Source organism: Numenius arquata, chromosome 10 (genome assembly GCF_964106895.1).
Source record: "Numenius arquata chromosome 10, bNumArq3.hap1.1, whole genome shotgun sequence".
NCBI classification, from domain to species: Eukaryota; Metazoa; Chordata; class Aves; order Charadriiformes; family Scolopacidae; genus Numenius; species Numenius arquata.
This window is the reverse complement of record NC_133585.1, coordinates 39,296,107-39,319,302: the sequence shown is the minus strand read 5'-3', so window position 1 is coordinate 39,319,302 and position 23,196 is coordinate 39,296,107. Positions and strand designations below refer to the sequence as shown.

At 41.1% G+C, this 23,196-nt stretch overlaps 1 protein-coding gene across 1 annotated transcript in view; it reads right to left on the bottom strand.

Moving 5' to 3' along the window:
- Positions 1–5,374: 5,374 nt before the first annotated feature.
- The window catches only part of LOC141469697 (bifunctional heparan sulfate N-deacetylase/N-sulfotransferase 4), an 85,463-nt gene continuing 67,641 nt past the window's right edge, over positions 5,375–23,196 (bottom strand). The window contains exons 6-13 of the mRNA XM_074155344.1: positions 19,383–19,565; positions 17,567–17,663; positions 16,293–16,416; positions 14,849–15,023; positions 13,545–13,715; positions 11,063–11,172; positions 5,780–5,882; positions 5,375–5,494 (exon numbers count right to left, since the gene is read on the bottom strand). Of these exons, the coding sequence (XP_074011445.1) occupies positions 5,375–5,494; positions 5,780–5,882; positions 11,063–11,172; positions 13,545–13,715; positions 14,849–15,023; positions 16,293–16,416; positions 17,567–17,663; positions 19,383–19,565 (1,083 nt within the window). The remainder of the gene's footprint in view (positions 5,495–5,779; positions 5,883–11,062; positions 11,173–13,544; positions 13,716–14,848; positions 15,024–16,292; positions 16,417–17,566; positions 17,664–19,382; positions 19,566–23,196) is intronic.

Sequence of the window (23,196 nt, the reverse complement as noted above, 5' to 3'; positions counted from 1 at the left end):
CCCAACAAAAATACTTTGAGTGATCAAAATTTATTTTAATTCCTTCTTCTTCAACACCAAATGTTTGTTCAACTGAATTTGCTGTCGTCATGTAGGAGGGGAAATAAGATTTAAAAAAAAAAAGAGCTTGGGCAAGACAGTGAAGGTTTTCCTCAGTTCTATCATGAGGATGTCTTTTGTTTTGAAATACTACAGAAATGATAATAAGTCTTATAAAAGGTATGCAGTCACTGGAGCACTGAACACTTCAGAATCTGTGTCGCTTGCAAATCCTTATTTATTTCTGGTAGCTTTTCTAGGATAGCGATGGAGGAATCGAATCCACAGACAGGTCCACACCTTTGCAGTCACACTAAAAGGATGAACTGGAAGGAGAAAATATAGACATTGTAAGAAATGTTGTCTGACAGGGAAAGTCCTATTCCGTAACCATATACTTAAATAAAAAGTCTCCAAAGCAACAATTCCTGGCAGAATTAAGCAGAGATCTATGAACTAGTATAATGATGGACAGCCTGTTATGTTAGTTTCATGATCTGATACCGATGAGGACAAATATAGTGAGGTGATCATATGAGATTTCAGCTCTTTGAGAAAGAGAGTATCTGCTGGTAAGAGAGAGACGGCACTGCAACCCGAGAGCTAAAATGGCAAAGCTAAATTGCATGTGCAAAGAGAGCTTCTCCTGACACCAGCAGCCAACTTAATCTTATTTAACTACAATAAAATTAGACACTTAGTCTCTGCTGATTTATATATCTGTGTTGTACCTGTTTTACACAGCTGTCACACACTTATACACCTATTATAAACATCAATTTTAAACCCATTATAAACATAATTTGCTACTGATGGAAACTAAATGACTAGTTTGGACTTGATGTCTGACTTTAAGGTGGCCCAGCTTAGGGGAAATGAGCACCCTGCACCCAATTTATTCTTGGCTGATCATTCTAGAGACAAATAATGTTCCCCCGTCTCTCAGGCTCTGCTCGCCACGTGCTTTTCAGATGCACTGCGCTGGCTCAAACTTTAACACGAACGGGAAGGAAAGGGAGGAGGGGGAAGGAAGATGAGAAAATAGTCAGCTTCTCTGTTTGTATTCAGGGCATGTCCCCGCTGCCTTATTATCACATCAGAGAGTCTGGACCCATCAGCGCTTTCATTACGCAACACTTTCCTCCCCCAAGAATTTATAATTCTGCCATCTTAATTTGTTTTGGGGACACTCGGCAGTCTGATTCCCTATCAGGGAGAAAATTTGTGTTATTAGAAAACATCTATGAGCAGTTAATCCAGCAACTTTATTTTAGACCTTGAGAGGTCAATGCATAATTTAGAAGGTTTTGGATTCCATTCTGATTGCTTCTCGCTCAAAGACAACCTTGATTATACAAGCTTGGTTTTCTGAGTGCCAAAGTCCTACTTTAATCATCAAATATGCTGCCATAGACCCTGACGCATGTGTCTGGCCTGTAGGGTTTTCTATTTCTTATAGCCAGCGAGGAGCAGAGAGGGTCATGTGTGGTATGGGGAGATCAGAAGTGGTGCAGCCCCATGGGGTGCTGGTGGTGGGGATGGCTTGCAGCTCCAACCATGGCAGAGCACCAACCGAGAGAGCTGGGGGGAAGAAATCACCACTTGGCAATAGAAATCAAACTGGTGATGGATTTCCTGCAGTGATGCTTGAACCACACACGTTGTGCCTTATGAAACTGGCTCTTAGGGGCCAACCCAGGGTCTGCTGGAATTAACAGGAAGACTCCCACTGGTCTCCACGGGCAGTAGGTCAGGTCCTCAGTGCGGCAAAGCTCCTTCAAACCTCTGCAGGAATCTGTATTTCCAGGGGAATGGGAGCAAACTGCAGCCGGAGCCCTCCAGTATGTAAAACTCCTATTGATTTACAGCCTGCGCCACATGGAGGTATTGTGGAGATGAATCCTGTATCTTATGAATAGGAAAGAAGGGCCAGCATTATCTTTCCCAGCTACAGCCCCCTTGCTGTGAATAAATGTTTCATTTTTATTGCATTTGTTTTGCTGGTCTTTAAGGATCCCAACAATTACGTGGCCAGCGATATGAAAAGCATAAAAGAAACCGAGATCATTTACAGCTAGTTCACAAAGGCTTCTCTATAATATGGTGATCCAGAGAAATTCTCTGTTGATGGGTCTTATTACAAGTGGAAGGAATGAAACTTTGAAATACTGTTATTTCATCTTTATATGACACATAATGAAGTCAATTCAAATGTCAGTTTTCAATGGAACACGAGATCTCTCAGAAATGTGATGCCCATTCAAACTTAAAAATAACAATGAGATATAAAAATATCCAGTGTGTTTTAAGGACATGATGCTATTACAGAGCTGAGAGTTGGACAGACTTAATTCATTTTTTTTCTAAATGAAAAGCTAAGAACAAAAAATAATTTTCCAGATTCAATGTATTTGTCTCATTTCCTTGAAAAATTGAAATCAGTTATGTCTATTTAGCTTTTAAATCATGAAGTTATGAACTCATCTTTTAATTAATGATGAACCAGTTCTAATGCATTTCAATAGCTAAAATTTTATCAAATGGTTGATTTAGATATTCTTCTCTGACCAAGCTTTACTTATCCAAAACTCTCATCAGACTAGTCATCTTTGGCATTATCAGCACTAGAAGTTAAAAGTGTATGAAATTGCAACAAAGTCTGTAACTGACTTTTCCCCTCCTGCAAAGAAGCCAAAAAACTCCATGTAAGGTTCCTTTTATTTGGCATTTAGTTTGCCCTACTTGATTTTGAAGAGTCCTCCTGGTCGAAATATAAGAACTAGAAAAATTACTTTAGGAAAACAAAACAAAATCAAAACCTTCCCTCGGACCCTCCCAGCTCCCTCTCATCTTCAACAACTATAGCTGTGAGATAAAATCTCCTTTTCAGCTCACCTAATTTTAGACCTATACAGCTGAGCTCTGCCTCTGAAGGAGTTGTCTATTGTCCTTTTACAATCAATAGAGGGAAGAGGCAAGATTTATCTCATTCATTTAAGAAGTCTGCTTTGTGATGAGATGAATGGTGTCCTAGAAGTGCTATTTCCCTTCATCACCTATAAAATAAAGTAGATGTCTCACTTATGTGAGATGAATCGCATTTCAATATTCAAAAGCAAACACTGGGCAACGCGTGTCTTTTGGGCTTTCCTGTGTGTTCTTGTTCGTCCTTGCAGGTATAGGCTAGTGCAGCACTGGTGGAGTTGGAAATCTCATAGGGATACAGGGGGTACCTGTCCTTATCCTGTTTCCACCCCTGCTGTGGGTCCTCCTGCAGAAGAAAGCGAGGGCTGAGCAGGAGCACAAGGGGCCACACAGGGACTTGGTGCTGGTGGCCCCTCAGCCTCTCCTCTGTGCAACCCCATGGGCCGTGTGTGCAGGACCATGGAAGGCAGTGCTAGTTCCTCTCATGGATGAGGGACCTGGACCAGGCCAGTGCTGGGACTGAGAAAAGAGCTGGAATGGTGCAGAGGGAAGAAACAGCCAGACACGTTCAAGTGAGCAGTGGTGGAGCAAAGTGGTGGAGCCCAGTTGGTGCCAGAGGACACTCACCAGCCAGTGCCACCGCTTCCGAGCTGGGAGCAGGATGGGCTCTGGGAAGCAGAAGAGCAGGAGAGCTCTGGGAAGCACTTGACTTGTCAATCAAAAAAAAGTGAATGTCGTTGTCTTGGACGGTCTCATGATTTAGGAGTTTGGAAGTACTAAGGTAGATATCTACATGCATTAACTGGTTGGATATTTACATGTATTAACTGGTTGGAAGCCTAAATTAATTCAAGTGCTCTTGGATGCCCCAGTCAATGATGTGCTCTGATTTGCGCTCCCTGAGGCTAGCTCTCACTAGTCTGAATTCATGGTGCAACCCCCACCTCCAGTTCTGTCTCCTAAGTTAGGAGGCAAGGATCAAATTCACGGGGAGAGGAAAACACAAAGACTCTGCAGCACCTGAAATGGCTTTTGCCTAGGAACTAAGATGGGGAAGTTTGAAAACTAAAACCTACTCTATTTCTTTGCCGCATAAAGAACATGTAGCAAAGCTTTGCCAGCTTTTGTTTTCTTGTGAAATAGTGTTACAAGGCTAAAATGCCTAAGGTTAAATGCCTTAGGTTAAATTTCCCAGAGAGTTTCTGCCCGATTTTGTCAACCTTGCTCACACAAATCTGAGAAGAAAGCACAGTTCATAATATCATATTTTTGGTAAACCACCCTTTTGTTTACTTATGGGCATAAAAAGCAGATATTTAAAATTAAGTGTATGTCTGATCTAGATATACAGTTGGTAGATACGCAGGCATAAAAATATATGCATCATATATGTATACATGATATATAGTGGATATGTTTGTCCTTTCAATTCCATTATAATCTATAGGAAGAGTTTATCCTTCAACAAACTAGGTTTTGTTTTTTATTTTTTTTTTTCAAAACCTTAACAAATACCTTTGGTCATTAAAGTTTTTTTCTGTAATAGCTTGCACTAACCCAGTCTCTTACTTTGAAGGCTTCAGAGCAAAAATATTGCTTTCGAGATAGAAACAAAATTTTCGATATTAGGTTATTTTTGATATACTGCTTGCATGGCCTGCTTGGAAAAGGTTTTAATAGTGTTTTAAGGAGTCTTATGGAATTATGGCAAAATACTTGATACGAATTCACATCTTGGAGCTCTGTCACAGCTGCTGTAGGAACCCAAGAGATGCAATGAAAAAGCTTATCAGGGTGGCAAAGTAGCCACATCCAAAAGACAGGCAATGAGATCTACTACTGTCTATATCTATACTAGTATCTAATGCTATGTGTATCATAACCATTATGGATCCCAACTGCAAAGTGCTGAATATCCCCCTATAAAATGATAGGAAAACTTGCAGGGTTGGGGGAAAAAACCAGCGAAAACAAAGGCTGAAAAACCCCAGGGGATGACCAACCTCACGGTCCAGCGAGAGATGTTCCCATCCTTTGCCCGTGTCCTGACAGACTGCAATTTGTCACGTACACCGAAGTCAATCCGTCCTACACACAGTTTCTGGTACTTCCTGGTGAACCGAGGAACTAGGCTATGCACGAATCCCGGTCTGGATAAAGAGTAATGCCACGTAGCTCCGAATTATTTCCTGGAAGCTGACAACAGGGGTTGATGCTAATAACTGTCAGCGCGTGCATAAAAACAGTTGTTGGGTTTGGGTTTTTTTATTCTTTTGTGTGGTTTTGTTTTTTTTTAATAGAAAGAGTGTTATTCATGAGGTCCTCTACTGACGATCACAAGTGAGTCGGAGAAGCAGGGGGTTTGACGGTGAAGGAAATTGTCCTTACGTGGGTCCCCTGCCCTTGGATGCTATCTGACTTTCTGCAGCTCCTGTCTCAGCCAGGAAGGCAGGGGCTGCCCCAGCCTGTGCAGCAGCTTGGACAACTCCACGTTGTGGTCTCTGTAGTAACTTGACAGAAACGCTCGAGACTGAGAAGGGTGAAAAAAAATAACAATAGTCAAAGAAGGAACCCACCCGATGGCAGATTTTGGTGGGTCCCCGGCAGGGAGCTGTGCACTGCTCCCAGAGAGGGACTCTTAAGAAGGGGCAATTCTCTCTTGTCATTCAAAGCTCATTAAAAGTTTCTTATTTTTAAAAATATCAAGCTAGTGAAAATAATAATAATAACAAAAATAATCAACGTGTTTATTTTTGGAGTCAAATGCAGGGTCAATATTAAAAAATGTTAACTTAAATCTCTAGAAAGCCCTTACCTCTTGGTCCATTGGTGGGTATTTTCGACCTTTGCTTTTTCCCAGGCACTTTGTTTTTCCTCCTTCCAATAACTGGCACCAAAAGCCTTTCTGAGGGTCAAACCTATAGAGAATTATATTTTTTGAAAGACCTTACTACAGAAGAATCTCCCAGCCACTAAATCATCAGTGTTAGCCAACAATCATTGCTGCACACATCTCTCTAGGTGACCGAAATACTGAGGACAGAGTGGGAAACAGCTTTCCTCTCTTCTGAAAGCTCTGGGATTTTATTTTTTCCACAAATTTGCCTTGGGAGTGCTTCTTGCTCAAGGCAAGAAGTTTTTCACATTGTGCTTTACCTACACTAGCTAATGTTTATTCAGCTTGTCCAGCATATAGGGTACAAGTTTTAAGTGTTGTTCTATAGGACACCAGTCAAGTTCCTGAGTTCAAGGATCTTACACGACCCCACTCCAGACTGTGACTCATATTTTATTGTCTGGTTTTGGTCAGAGATTTTATTCATGTCAAACCGCTCCATGTATCCCTGCAGGATGCTAACGTTTTGATCAAATGACACTTGAACAAAGAATGTTTTGTTGAAAAAATTACTAATTGGCTCTTTTCCTGAAATTCAACGCACTATATTCTCAAGGCCATTATCAGCTGTGCTGAAGGAAATCTCTCCATATGGAGCTGATGCTATTGTAGGTCAGCACTGCCAAGGTGAGAGGGGTTAAAAAGGACAAGCGGGTCTATTTGCTGACTCCAACAAGCACAGACATGATTTATAAAGAAAACGGTGAGAATGATGAGAAATATAATACTGAAATATTTCAGCTGATTTTTGAGTGAAATAAACAGTGTTCAGGTCTACTGAAAGAACTGCTGGTTGGTTGTTGTAATTCAACTGCACCTGAGAAGTTGGTTGTTCCATATCGTTAGATCTAAATATAATTTTCATTCCAAAGATGGCATTGTAGCATAAACACTGTCTTAGCAGTCTTATCTGAAATATGCAATTTGATTTTGATGTCTAAAATTCAAAGATATAAGAATTTTAGATTAAGGCTTTAAAACACGTACTCACTAAGGAATGAACAACACGCAGCATTAAATCTGGAATTTATTGCTATGGGACCTGCAGCATGCATAAAACATTGAAAAGGTTCACATTTCTGCTATTCAGCAGATGTTTGAAAAGGAAGAAGTATAATTGGCTGGAACATGAAGTTAATTAGTTACAGACTACCTTTTTGCCCTGGGTATATCTGTACAACACGGGTGCACCTGCAATTTGCTGCTGTACATAAGTGAACTAATTTCTGGAGAAGGGTGAAGCTTCTTCACTTTTTTTTTTTTTTTTTTCTTGCCCAGCCTATTATTGCAGGCCTGACCCTTGTTTCATAAATTGTCTCAGTAGCTGTTTCAATTAAAAATAAATAAATCATTGATTAAATGGATATATCGATGATAGATTCATTTCTACTTTGGCCTTTTCCATCTGCTGATTGTATGGTGAAGTACTTTAGCTGGCTTACACTAATTTCCCAAGAGAAGCAGCAATATAGTGAGCTGGGTAAAAGGAAAACTGCAAGACTATGCCCCAAACAATATTTCTGCCTCAGAAGGAGCATATTGAACATTATTAAGAGAATCTGCAAATTTGGATAGGGGAAAAGAGGGTAAGACAGCTTGGGTTGAATTCAGCCCATTGCGTTCAGGTATTACGAAGCTCTCAGGACTCCCGAAAACATTATTGGGCACAATGGAAGTACGTATTTAAACACAGTGATAGCCTTAAGGATAAAGTCACAAGTGGGATTTTTAAAGCAGTCAGCAGAAACCTTTCCTCCAGGCTTGGTTATATTCTCTTCCCTTGCAGAGGATGCCTGTGGGAGATGGAGGGTTAAAGCTGGACAACCACACATCCACCCCACCTCTTGGGAAGTCACCACCTGATGCTAGAGGTGGGAAGGGTGCTTGCCAGGGCAGGGCTAAGCAATGCCACTGTGAGGTTCTTTCTCTTAATATCTGACACTTAAGCATGCTCCCATAATCCTGTTTTTCCTTTCCCTCCTGTTGTTTATGCAAGGGAAATCTCCCCTGTGAGGATGGACGTTGAGCTGCCTCCTTGGGCAGAGCGTGGTGTGATGAGCCAGGCTGGAGGAAGTGGAATTTTGTCTGCCCTTTGCCAAAGCCAAGCAGTGTCCTGCCTCCATCCTTTGCTGCCTGCTGAGAAAAACAAAGGAAGAACGGAACCACTGGCCCATGCCACCCCAGACCATGAGTCTTCTGAGGATGTCGGGCGTGAAATACATCTTCCTAGCAGTCAGTGGAGCTTTGGTAGGGCCATCCTGTGATTAAATGGAAAGGTCTTTCCTAACTTTAGTCTCATGTGTCCTAAATTTCTGTTCATTAAGTGTTCATTAAAAAATTTAAGCTCTTGGTCACTCCTTGTGAAAATGAGTGGGTGGGGAAGAGGTGGGAAACATCTCTTCAGTGTTGCAGTGGGAACTTCATGAAGACCACTGACTAGTTTCCCTCTCCTAGCACTTTGTGCGGGGATCCCAGTGTCTTTCTGTTGGTGGTATTATGTGTAAAAGCCATGCAACATTAGTTGATTTTACCTGGGTGGTTTTTTTTTTTTTTCACTACTCTAATAAAAGGTGTAGGTTGTAGAATCACAGAATCATAGAACAGTTTGGGTTGGAAGGAACTGTTAAAGGCCATCTAGTCCAACCCCCTTGCAATGAGCAGGGATATCTTCAACCAGATCAGGTTGCTCAGAGCCCCCTGCAAGATGACTTTGAATTTGAATTTGAATTTGGGAAAATTTTGAATGTTCCCAGGGATGGGGCATCTACCACCTCTCTGGGCAACCTGGGCCAGTGTCTCACCACCCTCAGTGTAAAAAATGTCTTCCATGTATCTAGTCTGAATTTAGGTCCTCTATAGCAGTGTGTGTAGGAAGCGATGACCTAGTTGCCACCTCAGCTGTGGCTCTTACTAACCTGGTGTGATGTACACTTCTCTCCAGATGCCCAAGCCCTGCCTCTTTCTCCTCTCTGCTCTCTTTCCATGGCTCGGATCAGTACCTTCTTTCTGCCTGGGTTGATTTTACTCTCCTATAAGATGTTCACATAATTACTCAGGGTGATGGACTTGTTGCTCACCAGTGTTTGCAGGACTGGGTCCTTAGGCTGCTTTGTGACAACTTTAAAAATGTGTGGTATACAGTTATTAGTCAGTAATGACTAGGAACGATCCTATGCAATGTTTTTTACTTTGACAGTCCTACCATAAAGCAACTATGTTGTTTAATGCATTTTTCTCTTCCTTCCTAAATCCATAGAGAAGTGTGTGCTTCCACAGCATTTTTGCATTCTTGATGCCTCTAAACAGTGATTGCATAATTTTATAGATCTGTTTACAATCAGTTTTCCTGTCCAAACAAATGTGAGGCCAAATTTTTTCCTGGTGTGTGACTCCACTGACTTTAATTTAGTTACAGAGAGGAAGATATATGTATGTGGGTGTGTATTTTTAAAAACCTAGCAGAAGGCACTGCAGATGTGCAGCAGCAGTTGTTCAAACATCAGTAGTTCAACTGTGTAGTCGAAATCCTCCTGTATTTCATGCACTTTGGAAACCAAAGACTTAAAAAATTACATTCTGAAACCCCAAATTTTCCCTCTAGAAAAAAATTTTGGCAGAACAACATTCTTAAGACCCAAAGAACAATCAGCTCTCAACTCTCACTTTATACCTATTATATAAATAACCATAACCCTCCCAGTGGAGGAAACATTAAACACTGATCATAAGCAGAGAGGAGGCAGTGTTGGGTAGGTGGAAAGTCTGTGGTCTCATTGTCCCATGTTTTTTCCTAGTAGCAGCCTGCAGGGAAGGCGAGGTTCAGGCTTTTCTAATTCCCACCCCATGTGCAGGATCATGCTTGCACACTGACTCGGAAAAAACTTCTTCTCAGCCCATGGATGTCCCAGGGCTCTCCCAGCCCAGCACTTCTGACTGTAACAAGATGATGCTCCTCATACAGAGAGGCTCAGTGCAAAAGCTTCTTACAATTTTCTGCTGGACTACGAGGCGAGAGAGAGATTCAGCCCACTCCCACCCCTGCAGAGACTCTGCCTTCCTGCGGTGAATTGAGGAATGGCAAAGAGAGAGTGCCACACAGGCCATTAATCCCCTTTGATGGGGAAAGTGTCACCCTCTTGGGAGCAAGGATGAGAAATGTGATCCAGGCTCATGACAGCTGCCTTTGCTAGATCTCAACCAAGGGCTGGGGGAAGTCAATCAAAGGGCTTTCCCTAAGTTCAGGGGACCTTGATTTGGCCTCCTGCAGAGCACTGGCAGTTTTGGCGCTGACACCCCAGGCCATGGACAGTCAGGCTGCTCAGTCTGAGGGTGTTGTGTTCCACAGGCAAATACAAGCTTCTCCCCGTGCTCCAGGTGCTGCACTTGAGCCTGGTACTTCCAGGTTAGGGATCTACTATTAATAGCTTATAATTTTACCAAACTATAAGAATATAGACTAAATTCTTCTATGCCATGGTGTCTGGTGACTACCAGGTCAGCAGAATTGGCTCAAACATCTACAAAAAGGGATTAGGGAATGATATATTTGGTCCACATTAAAAGCAAACAATCAAAGAAACCATGTGACCAGATGAATCTTATCATACTGAGTGCTTCTAACCCAATCTATGCCATTAGACTCCAATATGAATGTGATAAAAACGTTTAAGCCAAACTTTTCACACCTATGTGGTCTTCAGCTCCTGGAGACTGCCATATAGTTCAACAGACTGATGTGCAAATGTGTGCTCAGCTCTTACATGCACAACTCACATCAGCTGAATGTACATTTTAATCAGTGCAGTGATGAAAGCAAAACTAGGTACCCTGAGAAAACAGGTCCTGGGTATCTCTGATCAAACACTCAAACTTAGCAGACTTTTTTTTTTACATGAGTCTGGGCCTTTGTTCTGCATCTAATAAAAATACGGTGCAGTCATTTGTTCTGTATGTTGTGCAAAGTATAGTCTGCATGTGGAAATGTATGCAGTCGTGCAATTAAATTCTATAACATATAATAGGTATACAAGTTAAAGGAAAACTGGATGAATATTAAACATAACTCGAAGAAAGCCCCAAGCTTTTCAAAAGTATCATTGTTGTAATGTGTGTTTTCTGTTTGTAATCAATGATCAACTGATCTTGGTAGGAGGGGAGGTACACTGTGATCCCATAGGGTAGATAATAAAGGAACAGACTCACGTTAGAGCTTCAGAGTAATTATAATGAGGAGAGACTCCAAGAAACTTCTGCACTTCATCCATCACAGTAGCTGGGTCACTTCTTAGCTGCTGTCCATCAATAATAAGCAACTGTAGGGGTAAACATGCTGGCTATTTAGAAACAGGACTAAGTTTAATGAAAGAATTACATTATTTCCCTTCTGTGACAACATGGATTTAAATTAGCATGTGCAGTGCTAGTAGCAATCATATGGATGAACTTCTCTTTAGATATTTACTTTTTACTCTGTTATGTTGAATCTGTACAGGTGGGAACCTTGTAACTCTTGTGTGTGCACATTGTTCAAATGCAAGAGTTAAATCTCATAAACCAAACCCGAGTCTCAGAGAATTCTGAGAAAAAGAGATAAGCAATATAAAAATATTGTTGAGGTTTAGAATGTGTCCATAGAAAATCTGACATGGAATAAGAAAAATAACAAAAAATCTTATATACATATATCTTAGAATTAGATATTTTGAAACTATACAATTACATGTTTAAATGTGACATTGTGGCAATTTATTTGAAACTTACAACCAGTCTATCAAGTATACAGGCTTGCGAATTTGTTAGCAAAGGGTTTTTTTTGTTTTATTTTTAATTAGAGATTGATGTGATGTAAAGGTACATGGAGCTCCACAAGCAAATGTTAAGATAATGTATCAAAAGTCTACTGGAGTATCAAGCAGTATTACTAATAATTATTCTGGGCAGATGTGTTTTATATTTATTGTGAAAGCTTATTATGAATTATTAAGTTTTTGAGTGCACAGGCTGAGTGAATGCATACTACTGAGTGCCCATTAGTAAGCACCGTGAATGTACTCTGTGTGCACCTTATTAAGAATGAGTGCATTTTGTTGTGTATCTTGTAAAATTAATCACTCTAACTATGAAACATGAGCAGTTACCGGTTTTACAAGAAATATGTTGATGTGCCACTGAATGTTTAATAAGAGGGCTGCACTTGCTCTTCGCTGCGTCAGGAGAATCATAGAATCATAGAATTGTCTAGGTTGGAAGGGATGTTTAAGATCACCAAGTCCAACCATCATCTAACTGCCAAAACCACCACTAAACCATGCACTACATCTACCCGTCTTTTAAATATCTCCAGGGATGGTGACTCCACCACTTCCCTGGGCAGCCTGTTCCTATGCCTGACAACCCTTTCACCTAATATCCATCCTAAACTGGATAGGATGGATCCTATCCATCCCCTGGTGCATGAGAGGGGGCAGCAGCCCTGGGTGAGGGCAGAAAAGGAGCACAGGTAACAGGGCACGGAATGTTGGGCACCCTTTGCATGCCCCAAATTTTCCAGGACAGCCCCTTCTCCTTCAGGGGAAGAAGTTGGGATGAGGTGGCTGATGAGGAGACATGCCCTGTGTGCTCCTAGGGCAATGCTGCCTGGGAGTGCCCTTGCTGGAAGCTCAGCTGCTTGAAGTAGTACTTCTTTCCCATTTATGAAAGAGCAGAAAGGCCAAAGATGAAAGGAGAAAGTAAATGACTAACTGAGACTTTCTCCTTTCTCCTGGAAATGGGATTGACCTGCTTCTCCTCTTCGTCATACAGCTGCAACTGTATAAAAAGAAAAGTGAGGATTGCAAAAAGACAGAGCTTCTATTTCTTTCTTTTTTTTTTTTTTTTTTCAACCAGGTCGCTGACTAAATAGGCAACACTCAGTTCTACCTCCTTTCAGCAAAATTCTGTCCCTCATAGAGCAGTCTCTGGAGATACGTGTTCATTATGCTTGCTCATTAAATACCCTTTTACAACTTTTTCTTACAGTAGATAGACATATGAACTGAGCTATGGACCACATCCACAGGAAAAATATTTTGTAGTACTAAAATGTTTCCTTTAGGTTTATATCTGTAAACAATTTTTTTTAGTAATTCTTTAGGTCTATGCGTTTATGTAAATTTTTCCTGGGAAAGATTATAAAAGGGAATTCAATAAAACATCTGAAGGAAGATAGGGCAAAAGAAGGAATTTCTGCTCTAACACTGAGAAAGGCTAATTCCTTATCAGGATCAAACAAATGTGAAATTTTATATGAAAGGGAGTGAGTGGGAAGCGGAATGACATTTCTTTTTAGAAAAAGCCCTGGCATTTTCTAAATAAATTTGTCAAACCTTCCCACAATGTCTCATGTTGCAGCTGCTTGTTTCTTGGGACCCAGAAGCCTTGGCAATCTTGGCTGATCCTGGAAGGAACCCCCAGACTCCCCATCAAGCCCAAGTGGCCACAGTTCATAACATTTTCCTGTTGCATCTTTTCCATCAGAAGACAGAAAAATCATCAGACTTCTGCCAAATATCCCGCTTTTGTTGAATCCACATTTCCTAACAGCTGAGGGTTCCAGCGGGAAATATCCCGTCATCTCTAATGATGAGGCCGTACTCATTGAGGAGATGAACTGAGAAGATTGGCAAAACAACAGGTTGGAAATTACCTGTGAAGCAGGGTAATGAGTTAACCATCTTTCAATATGGACAGCATACCATCCAGGTGTCAGGCATCTCTTCTGGAGAGTCCTTATCTCCGAGGGTGCCCAATGGCTGGACGTTATGACTTCATAAAAATTGAATTTCAGGGCAGTGGGGTCCTCGTGGGATCGCTGATGCTAATGGGAGATATTTAGACACATATCACAAGGATGCTGAAGATTAAGCCATAAGCCTCCCGAGAGCTGTTGTGAAGGCTGTGCTGGCACAGCCAGCTTGGCTGCAGCCTCAGCAGACCCTTGGGTCCCCACCAGTGCCAATTCTGCCAAGTAGGAGCCAAGGGGGGACCAGAAAGCAGGATGGGGCCACCTTTCAGTCAAGGACCCTCCTGGGACAGGCAGGAGGGGAGCTGAGGAACCAAATTCTACCGAAGTAGACAGAATTATTTGTATTGCTTTTTTTTTCTTACTTTGCAGCTTGCATCAGCAGTTGTGAAGGTAGAAATGAGATATTAAAAAGGGTGCAAACTGCAGCCCTAGGCCATGTTTTATTTCTCGCAGAACTCATAAAACCAGTATCAGACATGGTGTATTTTGTGCTTATTGCAACAGTATTAATTTGTGTCTCTATAACACTGCTTTTAGTATTTTCTTTATCTGTGTGACTACACCATATTTCACATGCATCCTTAAACGGCTCTTTAAAGATAGGCATTCTTTAAATAGTGCAGACTTTGTTGTGGAAAGGTGTGGGCTCAGTAAAAGACAAGAAAGAGCATCCTGGAATTTCCTCAGAAAAACAACAGGCTTTCTTTTGTTTCCAAGGAGAGAAAAAAAACCAACCCAACTCTCCAGACACAGCTCTTTCTAACTCCTTCAAAACTTTGGAAGATACTGCATGCATTTGTACACCACCGCATATTGCTCAGCCTACATGCTGAAGGATGGGATGAGGTGCCAGATTCTCAGCATCAAGAGCTCTGATTTTCTAGCTAGGCCATGCTCATTTTCCCCTGTGTATCTCCCTGGGCGAGGAGCACTGCTTTTCCTCTATGCCGTGTCAGCTGTAATTGAGATTAAACTGTTTGTTTACAGCTGGTGGCAGCTCTGTGCTGAGAAGTTTCATCATTTATGACACTGGTGTCACAGGTGCCAACTGCAAAAGCTGGCATTCAGCATCCTTCCACTTCTACAGAGTGCAAATGCTTTGCGATAAATCCCATTCTTGCTCAAGGACACAAATTCCCACTGACGCTGGCCATCGTCCCCTGCCATCGATTTCACTGTCCATTTCTCGAAGGCAAGGTCCGTACCTGGTACCAGGAATATGCCCGATCGGATGGGTCGATGAGGATGGTGATGATCTTGGCCTTGGGGATGAGGGAAGCAGCTCGTTTAGGGGCTTCCTCAGAATGGAAATAGTTGGCACTTTTCTCAAAGAGGAGGTTGGTGGTGACGTTGGAAGGAGTGGGGAAGAAATCCATGTACCTGGGAGGTGAAGAGACTTGTTAGAATTAGCAGAATCACAAAAGAGTTGTATCCCTGTGCTTCCTATTTCATGGTAGGTGGGAATTTTCAGACATAACTCACAGGAAGCAAAATTGAATTTCTCAGCTCAATCCAGAACTGGAATAGGGGGAACACATCTTGGCTCTTACATGGTGCTGGCAATAGCTAAAGCCTCCATGAAGTCAAGTAATTAGGTTTTTCCTTTGATGGATGAGATTTTTGCTAATAAGTTCAATGTCAAAGGGATATCTTTCACCAGTTTGGAGTGAGTTCAGTTTTAGATGCAGAATAAAGTGGGAAAAGCTTCAAAATGTCAACCATTTAATTTTAACATTGTTGAAATATTTCATTTTGGAACTAACAAATCTGTCATTTTAGACTTTTTCGGAATGCAAGACTTGAATTTTGGCTTTGAATGGTCTTTTCCACTTAAAATTGATTGGAAGTAAAAGTAAGTAAGACAGAAGGTTCAACTGAAAGGGTGAAGAATTCAAACGAAGCAAAAGGTGAAATTGTTTTGGAGGCATTTTTCGGTGAAGAGAAACACCAACCCTTTCTTTCCCTTTATTTTTCGTGACACCTTGAAATGAGAAGCTGATCTTGTAGTTGTGGGGAGAGCCTGCTTTTATTGGTCATCCTCATTTGCTCCACACGCCTTCCAGGCCATATGTGGGCAAGGGAAACTGCTCAAGATTAATCTGTTTCTGTGTCGTGTGATGTTTGTCTTATATTTCAGTTTTCACACAAGGATGAGAACTGCTTTTCCCTGTAGAAACGAAAGCCTTACAAAAATGTTTTTCTTGTGCAAAAATAGTAAAAGCAATATTTAAAATTGTGATAGGAATACAAGCTGAAATGTTTTACAGTGTTTTTTTTTTCTCATGAAGAGACAAATCAAATGTTACTTCATGAAAAGCTGCTTTTGAAGAAAAAGAGTATAAGTCAGTATAGATACAGTTATGAAAAGACAGAGGTGCAATTCAGCATGAAGACAGACATCGTAACCGAGCTGGCTATTGTATTCATTTGTGAAAAAAATAAGAAAATTGGTACTGTAATATCTAAACAAAATTAAGGACTTGATTAAATGTCCCATCATTCCAAATTAGTTTCTTTTTCTGTTTGATAATACCAACCATAACAAATTCATCCAGTAATTATGTCGATGTCATACATGCTGCTGTAATTGTTCCATTGTGATTTACCATGTATTAATAATGTACACTTCTTTTTTGTTATTCTTCTTACCAGTCAATTCCCTTGTGGTAGTTGTTTCCATTGAAGAACTGAACTTCTTCAAAAGTTTTTGGACTAGGGAGATTACTGATAATGGAAGGATGCATCAGAAGAAATAAATAAAGAGCTGTTGTTCCTACGACAACAAGAGATGCCATTAGGAAACAGAAAAAAAAACCCTTTGACTTTATTTCATTCAAGAAAGTACTTTAAATCAATGCATGCTGAGCTATACAGGAAAATTAGGTTACCTTTTAGAAGAAAGTCACCTATTGATGAAAGGCCTGTGTAAGTTCAAGGGGCTCTCAGAGAGAGGGGGGAATACACGTGGACTTCTCTGCTCAGCGAACTTTTCCCTATCTCCAAATTCTGAATTCTGCTCTCTGATGCAAGCCTGATACTGTTGTTCACAACATTGCTTGCCTGACTTTCTATTTAACCAGTGAGGGAATCTGGCCTGAACACGTTTGTTTTCAAACTATTTATGTTGCACAAAACTTTTCAAAAGCACTGATTATGGGATTATGCTTTTGTTGCTCCCAGAACCGCACTTCCGTCTTCTGTGTATTTTTCCTGGTGGTCTGCTATTGAGGAATAAACTGTTTATTTCAATGCTAACAAACCTGTATGTAATAAGTATGCTTTAAAATCCCAGTAACAGTACTTTTTTGTTGTTTATTTGACAAAAACAACTGGAAATGATATATGGTGGTAAACAGAATTTTGGAGAATGTGTCTTTAAACTTGCTCTTCAATGATTTCATGCTATGCAAGCTATCATTGAACTATGAATCAAGACCTGCCATCTCTTTGTCACTGTCGCAGAATTTCTATATGATCTTAGATTAGTCATTTATTTCCCTGCCTCAGCATCCACTTTCTGTAATATGTCCACGACAGTAATAGCTGCCTTGGGAGTGGGAGTATGGGGCTTAATTGAAATAATGCCTTGAGACCCTCAGAGGCCTGCAAGGTGGTAAATACATTTATTGTCAAGTAGGGACTCAAACGATGTTGAAATAATTTGTCAAATAACTTAATAATGATCTTAACATAGAGTAGCCTGACAGCATGGGTTTTTTTATGGTGAACGAATGCAATTTTTCTATAGAAACAGTTCCCCCTTTCTGTTGGCAGCGAAGGAGTTACTATCCGAATCCCGTAGGGATGGGGAGTGCACTGTCTCTATGGCAGGGAGTTGGCTTCAATTTACAGAACATAAATACACAGGTACAAAACTGGGGGGCGGGGGGGCTAGCTTTGGTTACAAATTCATTACTTCTTACCTGTTTTCTGGGGTCCTATCACAAGAAATTTGGGTAGGTGGTCACATGTTTTGTCTCTGGACCAGATATCCCTGTGTCGTTTATCATCACACGGATTCTGAAGACAAAAAGGTGGTTGTGAACATCACGCTGGGGGTATCATAAATGTTTGCATGCACGTGAGTCTTTGCAGGGTCTAAATGTTATGCACTAATGCCAGACCCTCACACTAAGTAGTAAAATCCCACGTTTCCTCATAAGAGTTTACTCTTGACAGATATTGAGGGCTCTGGTATGGATCCATGGAAGCATTCAAGTGTGCAGGGACCAAACTCCTGGGTATCCTTCAGAACCAGTCCTTCCAGGGGTCCCAGTGAAGCACAGTTGTGCAAATCCTGGAAGGATTGGTATCAAAATCTGCACCCTGTGAGACTGCTGCATTTCCTTCTCCATTAGTCAGGCTCATTTAATAAACCCAGAGTCTGCAGGCATGTAGGTAGGCACGTATATGGTCCCTTTGACTAAAATTCAATGCGTATATAATGGTTTTGCATGACTGAGGATTAAGTTCAGTCATTAGAAAAAAAAAATAAAAAAATAAAAAAAAGAAGGAAAAAATTGATTTAATCAAGTTTTCATTTGAGGTTAAAATGAAAACCTCTGTTTGAATAGCTTCAAGGCATTACTTTCTTAGGTGACAAAATGGTTTCAGATGCATACGACTTAGTGCCAATTTTAATTTACATAAGAACCCAAAAGCAAAGACAAAATAGAAACGTGGGATATTATTCATCTCCTTATCTTTCTACTACCTATGAATGCAAAATAAAAACATGTGAACAAAAGACCCCACAGAAAGGGTCAGGATTGACTGCTCTTTGAAGCAGTTATCATATAGATACTGCTTTTGCATAGAATTTGGGTAGTAATAGAAGATACAGTTTACTAGTGAATAAAGTTAACAAAATATAATGGAGAAAATCATTAACAGATGTGAATCGCTGCAGCTCCACTAAACTCAATGGAAATATTATAGATTTATACTTTTGCATCTCGGCCAAAAATAATAGGGAAATTTCCTGCTCCTTTTTGCCAGTGTAAGCCCAAAATAACTGCACAGATCTCCATGGTGTCACTCTGGATTTATGCCTGCATAGCTAAAAGCACAGCGTGGCACATCATATTCTGAATAAGAGAAGAGCCAGATATGTGTAACAATGATTAGGAAATTACAGTGTTGAGATTACAAGCAACACTATTGTGCATTTGAAACAGAGATAGAAAATAGTCAGTCTGTGCAGAAACCCTTTTCCATTCTTAAAATAGCTGCCTATTCTGTGTTTGCAGCACTGACCCCTCCAGCCCCACCTTTTCCTCACTGTTTCACTGAAGGGGGTTCTGATGGTGGGAAATCCTCCTCGTAGCTTCTGTGCTCCAACATTAGCAATCCATCATTAAGGAGTGCAACGAATCTGCATTGTTTACCTTGAGATACCTCTTGCTACCGTCTGGCTGCAGGCGTCTTACCGATATCAGTTAACACAATGTGATGCATCAGCAAAACTAAAGACAGGAGGGATGGGGAGGGAAGCTTTCTCTCACTTAAATGGCAATTAGGTGCTTTTAGAATGCCTGATTTGGAGTGAGTAGAAGCTAATCCATTCCTAGTCAAAAGCAGTGGTGTCTTCAAGAAAATTTAAATAATATAAGGTGGCATACAGGAAGAAATAACTTATCTGAATGCGAAGTGGGATTTTTTATTTTTATTTTTTACAGGAGAAGATTCTTATTTCAACAAGCAGATTGTAATTGGAGGAGGAAGAGGATGTGGCATTACCTGCCAAAGAGGGTCTGTCTGCTCTGGGAAGAGCTCAAAGTACTTCTGAGCCAGCTGAACTGGGGGCAGCGTCTGCAGTTTCAGGTTGGTCGAGCTCTTAACAAAGTTGGCCAGGTTTGCAAAGGTGTATAAGCCCAGGCGGTCGTTCCCGTAATTAGATAAATGGGTCATGAAGATGCTGATCTGGAAGGCAAGAGAAACCTTTCAGTGGCAGGACACCAGAAGATGGCAGCATCTGACTGGAAGGGCAGGTACGGGGGCTCCTGCGAGCCTTGCCAAAACATTTCCTCCCGACGCAAAACCCAAAAGCAATGAAAAGGTCACACTTCCTAGCCCGTCTGAGAGGGTTAAATCGTAGAATAATATAATCATAATCATAGAATTTTCTAGGTTGGAAAGGACCTTTAAGATCATTGAGTCCAACCATTAACATAACGCTGCCAAAACCACCACTAAACCGTGTCCCTCAGCACCATATCTACCTATCTTTTGAATACTTCCAGGGATGGTGATTCCACCACTTTCCTGGGCAGTCTGTTCCAAATCTCCCAACTTGTCACATATGTGTCATTTCTTTAAAATCCCTTTTCTGAAGGGATGTGTCCCTCATGGACTCCCCATGGACTGGCATTCAGGAGGTGCTTTCAGACATTATTTTTTTTTTATTCTTCAATTTTGACTTTCTTTTACAAACAATATAAAAATTGTTTTTTGCATGCCCTCTGTTTACTTCACTGTTCCTCACTCTGGGCAGGCACCCGGCAGGCGCTGGTGTACATGAGCTCTGGGCTCGGAGTCCCTGGCACCCCCCAGAGAGCCAACTCTCTGCTCCTCCCATCCCACGTGTAGGCATCACTTTGTTTCAGGGTTGTTATTTATGGGATTAACTTGAAAATCTGACTAATAACCTCTTTCATCTGAAGGCAGGGTTGTCTAGTTTGTTCAAAATGGCATGGGTGTAAGTAGGTGAATAAATTCTGAAATGTCAAAATTTCAAGCCTTGGTGAGTGACAATATCCCAGCTAATCACTGTTTTCTCCTTAAAGCCAATATAACTTCTGCCTTTTTACCAACCTTATTATGGTTCTTCTTTGAACGGCCACTGCTTTGCAGATCTCAGTTTCTTTCAGAGGCATAAAGAGAATTTGTAAAGAATATATTTCCCAGTATTTTCTTTACATGAGGTGATCAAACTGGGTTGTGCAGCTGCAAAGGCCTGGTTTATCTGTAGATGGTCATTAGTTAGTTTTATGATAATGCTATCAATATGAGTGTTGTTCCTTGGCTGTTTTACTCAGTATATTGGCCTAAGATAGGACGTGCAATGACAGTGGAATTTAATGACACTGTTATCAAGAAATAACATCATAGTGGTAACTGAACAGTGTATATTGTTTTTCTTTTTCAGCACCATCTCTGAAGCTGATAATCGATAATATGCAGCAGATCGCAAAAAGTACAAATTAACTAATGTGACCTCAGCAATTAAACAGAAGAGCATGTCAGGCAGTGCACTTCTCAATAACGAAATCATGCCTCAAGGAGGCCTTCACGTGAAGTCAAAAATTAGGGGTATAATGTTGGTTACAGCGAACTTCACAATATGGTGGCAGGAAGTTTAGCAGTGATTCACAGGTAAATTGCTGGCTTTGCAGATAGATATCTACATCCAGGTGATCTCTTTCTGGAGGATTAGTAACGGGGCCTGACAGCACAGCTGGGGGCTGGGTGTGAGCTTATAAAGTGATGTGCAGGCAGCAGAGAGGAGGTAATGTGGGCACCTTCATCCTTAGAGAGCTGCAGCAGCAAATCTGGGTCTCCAGCACTCTGTGTGCTCAGGTCAGTGAGCTCCCCTTCCCCCCACTATGTCTTAAGGGAAGCTGGTTATAGTTTGAGTGATGTCTTGCACAACCCACACATGAGGGACAATTAGGCTGAGGTCCTTCAAAGCCTGAAGTATATGTTATATATGCTGGGGATTTCAAGATGTAGGAGGCTGAGGGGAGATCTTATCACTCTTTACAACTGCCTGAAAAGAGATTGTAGCAAAGTGGGGGTCGGTCTCTTCTCCCACGTAACAAGTGATAGGACAAGAGGAAACAACCTCAAGTTGTACCAGGGGAGGTTTAGGATGGATATTAGGAAAAATTTCTTCACCGAAACGGTTGTCAAGTGTTGGAACAGGCTGCCCAGGGAAGTGGTGGAATCGCCATCCCTGGAGGTATTTAAAAGATGGGTAGACATGGTGCTGAGGGTCATGGTGGTTTTGGCGGTGTTATGTTAATGGTTGCACTTGATGGTCTGAAAGGCCCTTTCCAACCTAGATGATTCTGTGCTGTCCTTGCCAGGGGTAGGCTATCCCTGGAAAACCAGGGCTGTCCTGGCACCCTGGTCCCTGAGTGAGAGCCCTGGGGACATTATGCGGCAACCAGGCTGGGTGGCAACCCAGCTGGGTGGCAACCAGGCTCCCCATCTGTTAAGCTGGTGGGAAGTGCTGAGTCCCAAAGCTTAGGACCTTCATGCCTACAATTGCTGCAAAATGCCCAGGTGTGTCTCAGGAAGGTTGTTATCACTGATCCATGTGGCTCAGTCCTGCTAACTGTGAGTAGCTTTCTGAAGCAAACCACTGTTCCCACCTGAAGATGGAGTTTGCCCTTCAGGACATTGCTGTTTTGCAGTCCCAGGCTCGAGCTCTAGCAGAAGAAAGTGCTGCTGACAAAAATACTGTGTCTATAGCACACCATGCTGTACTGACTTTCAAATTAACCGCAGAAGAAAAAGCCACAAGCTTTCCACTTTCACCACCTTGATCTGCCAACATGGTGCTTCTTTAAGCATCAGCCCATGTTTAAAAACATGTCCATTAGTTTGTTAAATTATTGATAAGGCTTTTAGTACTTCTATAAGGTGAAGATGGATGGAGCTTGGGAGAAAGTGTCCCTTATGGCCCATTTGCAGTGTGTTTGCACTGTGCCCACTTTATTTCACAAAAGGTAATTTATTCTTTGCTTTTATTCTGTTCTGAGCCTCTGTCAAGCAAAGACTGGCAACTGTACAAGATCTTTTTTCTGTTGGCTTGACTTTGTGGATTCCAGTGCCTAGGCATTTTATGACTAAAAGTGTTTGACATAACTGGAGAGAACACTAAAACTGCCCTGGTCTTTGTGCATGTCCATATGTAGTAGCCCAGAAACTTATAAGCAAAGTAATGAATCTTCTTCTTTGGGTTGCCAATCTAATGACCTTCTCTCCCTCCCTCCAAGAACCCCAACACAAACATAATCTTTCTAGTTTAGAGTTCACCTCCTCAAAACGTGACATGTGCTTTCTGCAAACCATTTTTAAAACGCTGAAAAGGAAAACACTTGTAGGAAATGTTGATAGAGAATATCATCTTGTCTCTGAAGTGTTTTTTTTGATAAGTGTTAAAGGATCTGCCAATGACATTTAATATTATTGCAGCAATTTAATATTATCGTAGCAAATAAAGTATGCAAGTAAATCTACTTGCTCTTTTTGCCTTTTTTACACCTGAATTTGAATGAGATTTTTTTAATGTAAAAAGGTACTTATAGGAGATGGATATTAGCTTTTTGTAAGTTTCATTAGGCTGCAGTCCAGTCCAAAAGATCTAATTGATCAGTATTTATGGAGTCAGGAGATCTTGGATATCTCTCTTGACTTCTTTTGCTCCATTGATACTTTTTGAAATGGAAAGAAACCCAAATATGATGCATTATACATGAGATAGAAAGCAAAGAACTTACATGGTTTTGTCTCCACATCCATTGAGGCAAAAGGAGATAGTTATTAA